Here is an 11,614-nt window from a genome sequence, read left to right as displayed (position 1 = left end):
GTCTTATGGTCTTATTAACAAAAACGCATTTCGACAAATACATAGATAAGAAAGGATTAGAAGGATATGGGCCAAGTGCAGGGAAATGGGGTTAGTGTGGACGAACATTTTCATCAGCATAGACCAGTTTGGGCCAAAGGCCTGTCTCTGTGCTGTAGAACTCTGACTTTATGACTCTATGACATGCATAAGTATAATTACCTGTTATTTTGCATGATATGATCAGAATTTCTTAGACCAAAGATTTTCAATGCACACAGTTGGCTAATGCCAAAGGGTCACAAAGTGTGTAACGCTCACTGTGTATTTTATCTTCAGTGTATGGGTATTTGTGTGATGCTGTTGCCCTTTCGAGGCCTCACATCACTTGAACTTAATGCTCCCTCCCTGCACTGTCTTCTTGTGGAAGCCAGGAGTCTTGCTCACCATCAATGACCGTGCCTCTTGCATAACCCGGTTCCGTCCCATGCTCTATTGTTTCTCCCCCCCCCCAACTTTACATATTGAATTGGCCCCTTCAGTATTGTAATCCTTTCTGTATTCCAGCAATATCATTCAAGTCAAAGTGATTAAATACTTTAGCCTCCCTCCCACAGCAACAGCCCCTGATAAACCTTCTTGATTTTTAATGAATGGATCTAGGACTGACCATGATCCATTCTACTGAGAGACTTAGCCAAACAGCCCTGAATGATGAGTGACAAGACCCTTGACTTTACATCTAACTATCTTCCCACAAAGGTCAGCACAGTGGTTAACACTGTTGCCTCACAGCCCTAGGGTTCAATTCCAGCCTTGGATGACTCTCCCTATGGAGCTTGCACATTCTCCGAGTGTTTATGTGGGTTTTTGGCAGATTTCCCCCACAGCAAAAGATGAGCCAACTAGGTGGATTGTCCATGGGAAATTGTCCTGTAGTGTCCAGGGATGTGCAGACTAGGTAAATGAGGGCTTACGGGGATAGGTTGGGGAGTTGGTCTGGGTGGGATTCTCTTTGGAGGTTCAGCGCAGACTCAATGAGCCAAATGGCCTCTCTCTGCACTATGGTGATTCTATGATTCTTCTGTGAACTCTCCTGCTGATTGTACCAGTCCCACATAGCTGACTGGGGCCCAGACCCCAGACTGTAGAGACACCTGATCTTGACCAATCTACTGACTTTGAGAACGGGTCATTAGTTTGCAGCATATGCAGTGTGTTTGCCATATACATAGCCATCACATGATGCAGGCAATGATACCTGCATTGTACGATGTAGCAATAAGTCCAGCCATGTGACTAATGACTGCTGACAAGCTGCCTGGTCTTGGGTCTGCGCTAAACTGTAAGGTAAGATTGAAATACTGTGGGCCTTTAAAATGTGGTCAAGGGAGCAAAGTACTAGAAGGTGAGGTAGAGATGGTGTGAGCATTCAGGTAGCCACTGAAGTTTGGAGTTTGAGATGCAGTCTGGTCCAACTCATGGGCTGGGTGCCTGTTCCTGTTTGCAAAATGTCCTTGCAGTAGCATTCTAATGATAGGTGCCAATATAGCATTACATAAGTGTACTATAAATGATATATACCATCATGATGAAAAGAGGCTGGCAAGTGCCTGATGCCTATTGACCATACAGCATACCATGAGATGTTAGTATTGGGTGCTCAAGATGGAGAAGTGGAGGAGAAATGGTTAGCTGGAGTCACAGGTACTCATTCTGGCTCTCATGTTGGGAATTATTAGCAACTAGCTTTTAACCAGCAGGTGGTAATATAGGTTAATGAGGTGAGATTAACTAATAATGAAGCTGATAATGAGTGATAAACTCTGTTAATGCATCTCTCACTGTTTGCTTACAAGAATCTCATCTCAACATCTGGAATTTAGTTGGAAAATGTGACTTGCTGCTCTCTATGCGATAAAGTTCTCACTCATTTTATCATGCAATTCTTCCAAATTTCTCACAATATCCCATTTTGCTCTGGGCCTAGGAAGATTCTGTATCTGGGCGATATTCTTATTTAACCACAAAAACAAGCACCAAGACCAAATAGCACTATACGATCCACGTTCGATGGTCTATCGAGCCCCATCAGCTGTTGGCTCTGAGCCATGATGCAGATTGCGAAGCAAACCAACATTTTCTGGTCAATACTCATTAGTCTTCCTCTGGAGGCTTGAGACTGTGGAGTCAGCTCCTGAATCCCCTGGACTAGATCAAGTATACAATCACTTCCTCTGGCTAGATATCCTATTCCACTAGCTTTTCTTAATGCAATCCCAGCCCAATGTTCACATGGTTCTTGTCAATGGGAACATGCAACATTCTTTGTCAACCATGCTCAAACATACTAGGTTGTCACTTATAAAGCTATTTTAGGTAGCTCTCTTTGTATAAGATAGGCTACAATAAAAAAAAGGTTTACTGGAAACAAAAATGCTACCTTGTGATTGTGGTTCCTTTCCGAGGCCACCAAGCATTACAGAGTTAATATTCCATGATCCAGCAACAAATTCCTCCTTTTGTTGGCGAATTTCTGCAATTTCCATTTCTTGTCTCCTGTTATAGGAAAGGAAAAAGATAAATTAGATTCTTAGATCCACAATAATGATTAAAAATAGAACCCATAACAGCCCAGATGTTGGAGTGACATTGACGGCAAACATGTCAGCAGTCACTAGCATTACAACTCTGAAAAAGACAGCAATGTCAGCACTGTGCACATGGACAGAATAACAGCATTCACTCCCTAACAGCACTGTGGAACAACCTACAGCACATAGCCTGAAGCAGTTGAAGAACGTAACTCACCGCCACCCTCTCAAGGGCAGCTAGGGATGGACTATAAACGTTAGTGCAGCCAGTAATGCTCACATCTCATTCATGAATAAAAATACAATCACCAGTTACTGTCAGTCATTCTATTCTCCTAAGGAGAGTGTAATGATGATCTCCCACAGAAAAAATGAAAGTGATCAGGGAATTCATGAAATCTTGCATTTTTTATTATGTTAATCTTGCTGTAAAAACCTTTAAAAAGCTCAGGTGTATCTGGGATTTTAAGTGTACCAAGTTCAGTATTACTGCATTCACTCTCAACTGTCCACATTTTATAATTATGTAGTGTCAACTTTCTCCATTATGATAAAAATCAGAACTAAATCTAATTATTCAACTAAATCCAATTATAATTATTTATTTTGTTGCAAGAAAATTTAAACTAAAATATGAAATTATTTACTGATTTGTTATTTGTGAGAATGTTTCAATATTCAGCCTTTTTATATTCATTCATGGGGACATGGGAGTTGCTAGCACAGCCAGCATTTATGGTCCACCCTCAAGAAGGTAATAATGACTGCTTTCTTGAATCACCACAGTCCTTGGGGTCTAGGTATACCGACAGTGCAATTAGGAAGTATCTAAGTTTTGATCTGCCAACAGTGAAATATTGGCAAAATAGTTTCAAGTCAAGATGTTGGATGGCTTGAGAGAATTTGTGGGTGGTGATGTTCCCATGTAACAGCTGCCCTTGTCCTTCTAGGTAGTAGTTTGAAATGCTGTTTAAGGAATCTAAGTGAGTTGCTGGACTGCATCTTGGGGATGTATGCATTACATGTCAGTGCATACATCTCCACTATCAGTGTTGATAGTGGTGGATGGGATTGAAGCAAGTGGTGAGTATTCCGAAAACATGCCTGGCCTATGCCTTTCAATGGTGGACAGGCACTGGGAAATCAGGAAAGGAGTTACTCACAACCTCTGCCTGGCTCTCGTAGTCACAGTATTCAAATGGCTGGTCCAGTTGTTTCTGGTCAATGATATCATCCACAATGTTGATAGTGGGGTTCATAATAATGATGTAATGTAATGCCAAGGGGAAATCGTCAGATTCTCTCAATTTGAAGATGGTTATTTCCTGGCATTTGTGTGATGCAGATATTAATTGCTACTATTAGTACAAGCCTGGATGCTGACCAGATCTTGCTAAATATGCATATAGGCTGCTTAAGTATCAATATCCAAGAAGCAGCAAATAGTGCTGAAAGCTATGCAATCATAGTGAATAGCTCCATTTCTGAACTTCTTATGAATGGAAGGCCACGAATGAAGCCATTTGAGAAGATTGGGCCCAAGATACTATTCCGAGGACCTTCTGTGATGTCTTGAGATTGGGATGATTGACTTCTAACAACCAAAACCTTGCTCCATTGTGTTAGAATAGCTTCATCCTAATATGCACTAACACCAATTTCCCAAGGGTTCCCTTGTGCCTTACTTCATCAAAAGCTGCTTTAGCATTAAAGAAAGTCAATCTTATCTTAACTCTGGTGTTCAGTGTTTTTGTTTGTGCTTAGATTAAAGCTGCAGTAAGTTCAGGATATGAGTGGCCCTGCTGGAACCCAAACTGAGTGTTAGTTTGTAAGGTATTCCTAACCAAATACTGCTTTATAGTAGTGTTAATGCACCTGCCATCAATCAAAAGTCAACCAACTATACAACTAATTAATTTGGTTGGATTTACTTTTTTTTTGTGGACAGGCCTTTCGTGAGCAATCTTCTATATTATTAGGTAGACATCAACATTATAGCTGTACTGATCAGCTTTGCTAGGGGCTTGAGCACTAATCTTTAGTACAGTTGCTGGAATTTGCAAGGGTTCTTCACTTTTGCAATATTCAGTGTCATCGGCTGTTCCTTGATATCACATGGAGTGAATTGAACTGGCTAAAGACTGACATCAGGAGTTGGCCAAAAAGCTGCTTGCAAACCTCAGCCTCATCTTTTGCACTGATGTGCTGGGCTCTACAATTATTGAGAATGGTAATCTGTGGGACCTGATCTTCATGTTAATTGTTTAATTGTCCATCACGTTCCTAATTTGATGAGTGCAAAATAAGCACACTTCATAATGGAGAGTATCCTTAATGTGAAGACCACATGTTGCCTCCACAAGAATTGTGTAGTGGTAAATCCTACTAATATTGTCATGGGCAGATGCAAATATAACAGATACATTAGCGAGGACAAGGTCAAGTAGGCTTTTCCCTCACCACCTATCGCAGATCCAGTCGAGCAACCCATGTTCTTAGTGACGTGTCCAGCTTTGTCAGCAGTATGGTGATGAGGCACTCTAGGCAATATATTGACAGTGAAGTCCCCCACCCAGAGGACATTCTTCAGCTCCCTCAACATTCCTTCTATTGGTGTTCAACATGAAGGAGATTGATTCATCAACAGAATGTTAAGAAATGGGTGGTAGGTGGTAATCAACAGATTTCTTTGTCCACATTTAACTTGATGCCATTAGATAGTATGGTATCAATGGCAACTCCCTTCTATCCATATATCACTGTGCCCCCACCTCTGAAGGATTTACCCTGCCAGTATGATACAGGAATGGCGATGGTGTATCTGCAGCATGCTCTATAATATATACTTCTGTGTGTCTGATTATGTCAAGCTGTTGCCTCACTGGTCTGTTTGACAGTTTTCCCAAACTGGCACAAGCCTCTACATGTTAGTAAGGAGAACTTAACAGGTTTAACATGGCTGGGTTTGTTCATGTCATTTCCAGTGCAGTGGAGAGAAATGTTTCATTTCTTCTCTTACACATAATGGGTTATATTCAGTTATTGTTTATTTAGAGATCCACATTGCTGTGGGTCTGGAGTCATATGTAGCCATAGCAGGGATGATGGACCATGTAAGACCTCTGTCCCTAAAGGGTATTAATGATGCTGATGGAATCCTGCATGATTTTGTGGTCACCATTCCAGACTTATAAATTGAATTCAAATTTCACCATCTGCCGTGGCCTCACAGTTTTTGCCTCAGCCTCTGTATTATTAGACAGTGGCATGGCCCCAATGCCATGACCTCACTTTGTGACATTATTTTCGATATTACAGCTGCTGCACACTATGTAATGGCATAAACTCATGTCAGGTTTAAAGTGAGGTTGGGAAAGGGATAATCTGTACAAAAGAGATTGCTACATTTTTAGGTTTGTTTCTTCAAGTTCAAAGCTGTGTATCGCTGTTTTGTTTTTGACTGTACAATCTAGCCTGGTTTGATCAGTATTTATAAACAATGATAGTTAATTCTAATTTAAAATATTCTACATCTATGAAACAAATTCCAAACAGAAGCTATTTACTGTTTCAATTCTGTTTCTTGAGCAATAAGTAATTTTATTGCCTCATCTCCTTCGTCCTCACTGTCATATAAATGAAAGGCAACTCTTAAGTAGTCTGTGCCCTGCAGAAACAAAAGATAAGATTAATTCTATTATATTCTAGCTGTTGACATACATTTCATTGTTTTGTTTCCTTTCTTAGGTGACTAAATGGTTCTGATGGAGACTAGAGAATAGTCAATATCGAAAATTTGTACAGCTCTAAGAATGTAAACATGTAGAATGGACATAAATCCATTTTGACTGTATTAATTTAAGTAGAGTCAAAATTGCATAAAAATCTAATCACTGCCCTTATTATGCTTTAGAAAGTTTCAGTACTGTTATTAGACATGAAGTAGAAAGATTTTTAGAAGTACATCACTGATAATCTATAATGAAATCAGACGTCACACCAGGTGGTGAAGGAGCAGTGCTCTAAAAGCTTGTAATTAACTGGGTGTTGTGTGACTTCTGACTTTGTCTACCCCAGTCCAACACTGGCACCTCCACATCAGGTTTATAATGAATGTCAACAAGATTGCATGTATTGCACAAATAACTTTTCATTAGAATGAGCCATGAGTTGTACACTTATAAAAAAGGCAATCAAATTTATTTTGAATATAACAGATATTGTGCAGTACTGAGTGGAGCACAATGGAGTACAGTACTGGTTGTTCTGCTATAACATGCATTTTGTTAACATGAATTCACTGTAACACGATTTACAAATTGGGGACGTTGTTTCTAAATCGCAACCTTTTAAAACGTGTGTTGGCTGTAATGCGATTACATCGCCAACACTTTACGTGCTGTTTCTAAAGCGCAATTTTTTTTATAATGCGGAGTTGCACAAGAACGCAACCATCACGTTATAGAAGAACTGACTGTACAGAATTACTGAGAACATCAAGTTCCCTTCCAAGCCATATATCACCCTGACTTTAGCCTGAAGTGCTGTTTCTTAACTGACATGGGGTTAAAATCCCTTCCTAAAGGTTATGTAGATATTTCAAAACCCCAAGGACTGCAATAATTCAAAAAGGAAACTCATCACCAGCTTCTACAGGGCAATTGGAGATGGACAATAAATGCTGGCTCAACCAGCGACACCCACATGGCATGAAAGGATTTTCACAAATTGAGTGAGTGCTGCACTGTGGAAGATGTCGAAAGAAAGATGTCCAATAAAATTCAAAATGATCCAAAAATGGGCGGGGCGCTCATAATGTGCAACTGAACTGTGTTCATTGCTTCTGATGCAGGTAGAAAGCAAACTGCACTGTCTGCTTATTCACATGATTGCAGTAAGCAGGCAGTATGAAACAACCTGTAGAGTGGCTGCATGTCTGAGAAGGGGGCTCAAAATCATGAGCAGTTAGCACAAGTTTAATCTAACCTGTACTACTTCAAACCAGTCTACACCGCCTAAAGGGAAGATATATTTTAATTGGAGCTAGTGCTGGGACTCGAAAACTGTAGCGCTGATAAAGCACAGCAGGTCTGGCAGCATTTGAGGAGCAGGAGAATGTTCCTGATGAAGGCCTTATGCCCGAAACGTTGATTCTCCTACTCCTCGGATGCTGCCTGACCTGCTCTGCTTTTCCAGCGGCACACTTTTTGGTTCTGATCTCCAGGTTCTCCTTTCTCACTTTCTCCTAGTGCTGGGAGTGGCTGGCGAAGAAAATCTGTTGTGCAAGAAATATGTCAAAGATGCAACAGGGGAGGGAGCAATTCCGAGGTAGTGGTGGAGGATCTTGGGATTTGAGTTCAAATCCCACCACAATAGGTGCAGTTTAAAATTCGATTCATACATTAGTATTGCTGACCAGGGACAAATCTTCCAGCTCTGAATAATGTAGGCATTAACAAAAAGGTTTGCAAAGAAATTAGAATCATGAGAAATTAGAATCGTGAGAGATTAGCATCATGAGAGATTAGAGTGAGGAACTTCCTGACATTTAAAGCAGAAAGTCACATTTTCCAACCAAAATGAGATCCTTGCTCATGAGACGCAAGAGGCCTAATTACATGAATTAACATCTCATTATTAGTTAATCTTGCCTCTTTTAGAGTCATAGAGTCATGGAGCTCTACAGCACGGAAACAGGCCCATCGATCCAACTCCACTATGCTGACCAGATATCCTAAATTAATCTAGTTCCATTTGCCAGCTTTTGGCTCAAATCCCTCTAAACCCTTCCTATTCATATCCCCATCCAGATGCCTTTTACATGCTGTAATTGTACCAGTCTCCACCACTTCTTCTGGCAGCTCATTCTATTGGTGCACCATCCTGTGTGTGAAAAGATTGCCCGATAGGTCCCTTTTAAATCTTTCCCCTCTCACCTTAAATCTATGCCCTCTAGTTTTGGACTCCCCACCCTGGGGAAAACACCTTAGCTATTCACCCTATCCATGCCCCTCATGATTTAAAAAACTTCAGCCTCCAATGCTCTAGGGAAAACAGCCCCAGCCTTTTCAGCCTGTCCCCATAGTTTAAACACACAAAACTTGGCAACAACTTGCAAATCTTTTCTGAACACTTTCGCGTTTCACAACATCCTTCCGAAAGCAGGGAGACCAGAATTGAACGCAGTATTCCAAAACTGGCCGAACCAATGTCCTGTACAGCCGCAACATGACCTCCCAACTCCTATAATCAATGCACTGACCAATAAAGGCAACCATACCAAATGCCTTCTTCACTATCCTGTCTACTTGGGTTTCCACATTCAAGGAAGTATGAACCTACACTCCAAGGTCTCTTTGTTCAGCAACTCTCCCCAGGGCCTTACCATTAAGTGTATCAAGAGAAAGTGAGGACTGCAGATGCTAGAGATTAGAGTCAAGATTACAATGGTGCTGGAAAAGCACAGCAGGTCAGGCAGCACCCAAGGAGCAGGAAAATCGACATTTCGGGCAGAAGCTCTTCCTGATGCTGCCTGACCTTCTGTGAGTTTCCATCACCACTCCAATCTTGACATTAAGTGTATAAGTCTTGTCTTAATTTGCCTTTCCAAAATGCAGCACCACACATTTATCTAAATTAAACTCCACCTGCTAAGCCTTGATGAAATTGGCCCATCTGATCAAGGTCCCGTTGTACTCTGAGGTAATCTTCTTGGCTGTCCATTACACCTCCAATCTTGGTATTATCTGAAAACTTAGTAACCATACATCCTATGTTCACATACAAATCATTTACATAAATGACGAAAAGCAGTGGACCCAGCACCAAGCATTGTGGCACATCGCTGATCACAGGCCTCCAGTCTGAAAACCTCTACCACCACCGTCTGTCTTCTACCTTTGAGCTAGTCCTTGTGGCAACTATCATGCCACAAGGACAGAAACCCATCTATGGATTGGATCAGGTAGTATCTCAGGGTTCCTCACTTACTCTCTCAGCATTCAATAATTTTGCTCTTTGTGAATGTGCACAACATCCCAGACTTGCCTTGCCTTTTTGTGCTTTATCACCTCAGCCAGAACTTAAAGATTCACTACTTCTGTCTTGCCTTGCTGTTTAAGTCAGGCAACTTGTCATGGTTAGTCAAAGGGAATAACATGCTGCTATACAGCAATGTGCTATGTCAATCTCATAATGGTGTCATGTGCCAGCACTGCACATAGCAAACGTATTGCATGCGTATCAACCAAATGGCTGGATCATAAAATCTAAGATAAACAGTCCTTCAAATGGGAAGTCAAGGGTTTCATCCACAATCTGTTCATGGGCATCACTTGTGGCGGTCAGCTTCAGGGGTCTGTATCACTACAGTCCAGGGAGTGCACCTCAATGAATCCTGCAGGTCTGGTTTAAACAGTCTGGAGAGTTCAGCACAGGCCAGTCAGAGATCTGGCAGTTATCATTTGGGGCTGTCTGTGCAAGTCAGTGAGGTGAGCAAGCAATCATCAGTCCTGAGGGTCTGTCCAACAAAAGTCAAGGGAAGTTATTAGGGCCACTGCTGAGATAGAGAAGTGGGAAAACTGAATTCTGTGAATTGTGGGCGGCACGGTGGCACAGTGGTTAGCACTGCTGCCTCACAGCGCCAGAGACCAGGGTTCATTTCCCGCCTTAGGCGACTGACTGTGTGGAGTTTGCACGTTCTCCCCGTGTCTGCGTGGGTTTCCTCCGGGTGCTCCGGTTTCCTCCCACAGTCCAACGATGTGCAGGGTCAGGTGAATTGGCCATACTAAATTGCCCGTAGTGTTAGGTAAGGGGTAAATGTAGGGGTATGGGTGGGTTTCGCTTCGGCGGGTCGGTGTGGACTTGTTGGGCCGAAGGGCCTGTTTCCACACTGTAATGTAATGTAATCTAATCTAATGGAAGCAGCATCCCAAGATACAGATGGGACAATAATTGTGAAGATTTAAACTAGACTCCACGAATGAGGGTGAGCTGTGAGGAGAGATGATTAGCATTATGGTTGGTCTGATTAAACTGTAGGGCTGGAACTCAGGGGGTAATGTTCAGAGCTGGAGGTAAGTCAAAGTGGTAACTTGCAGAGATTCAGTACTGATGGACTCAACAGGGCGAACTAGAAACAAAAGAGATTTGGCGTGGGGTCTGTGATTACTGATATGAACCCATGACTCACTGTGACAAGTTCAACCTACATTGCTTTCCTTATTCATGCAATATGTGAATATGCAGTACACATGGAAAACGGCTACAATAACATGCAGTGGCGTCTTTTGAAAAATCTGTCTAAGCATTTACTTCTTGTAAATGATGAAGCCCTTCAAAAGTTAATTGCATTAATTAAGCACTTTCACCATAGTTGAAGTCATCTGCAATCAGAGCATCCTGCATTTGAAAAGGTTCAAGTCCTATCCGCTCCAGAAGTCATAGAGTCATAGAGATGTACAGCATGGAAACAGACCCCAGTCCAACTCGTCCATGCCGACCAGATATCCCAACCCAATCTAGTCCCACCTGCCAGCACCCAGCCCATATCCCTCCAAACCCTTCCTATTCATATACATATCCAATTGCAACATTTGTACCAGCCTCCACCACTTCCTCTGTCAGCTCATTCCATACACGTACCACCCTCTGCGTGAAAAAGTTGCCCCTTAGGTGTCTTTTATATCTTTCCCCTCTCACCCTAAACCTATACCCTCTAGTTCTGGACTCCCCGACCCCAGGGAAAAGACTTTGCCTATTTGCCCTATCCATGCCCCTCATAATTTTGTAAACCTCTATAAGCTCACCCCTCAGCCTCCGACGCTCCAGGGAAACCAGCCCCAGCCTGTTCAGCCTCTCCCTATAGTTCAAATCCTCCAACCCTAGCAACATCCTTGTAAATCTTTTCTGAACACATTCAAGTTTCACAACATCTTTCCGATAGGAAGGAGACCAGAATTGCACGCAATATTCCAACTGTGGCTTAACCAATGTCCTGTACAGCCACAACGTGACCTCCCAACTCCTGTACTCAATACTCT

General features: G+C 42.0%; 1 protein-coding gene across 3 annotated transcripts in view; it reads right to left on the bottom strand.

Moving 5' to 3' along the window:
• The window catches only part of ccdc87 (coiled-coil domain containing 87), a 115,986-nt gene that overhangs the window by 45,318 nt on the left and 59,054 nt on the right, over nt 1-11,614 (bottom strand). For all 3 annotated transcript variants that reach the window (XM_043713618.1, XM_043713619.1, XM_043713620.1), the window contains 2 exons: nt 6,140-6,240; nt 2,423-2,538 (listed from right to left, as the gene is read on the bottom strand). In XM_043713618.1, the coding sequence (XP_043569553.1) occupies nt 2,423-2,538; nt 6,140-6,240 (217 nt within the window). The remainder of the gene's footprint in view (nt 1-2,422; nt 2,539-6,139; nt 6,241-11,614) is intronic.

Source organism: Chiloscyllium plagiosum, chromosome 23 (genome assembly GCF_004010195.1).
Source record: "Chiloscyllium plagiosum isolate BGI_BamShark_2017 chromosome 23, ASM401019v2, whole genome shotgun sequence".
NCBI classification, from domain to species: Eukaryota; Metazoa; Chordata; class Chondrichthyes; order Orectolobiformes; family Hemiscylliidae; genus Chiloscyllium; species Chiloscyllium plagiosum.
This window is presented reverse-complemented; position numbering and strand designations above follow the sequence as displayed.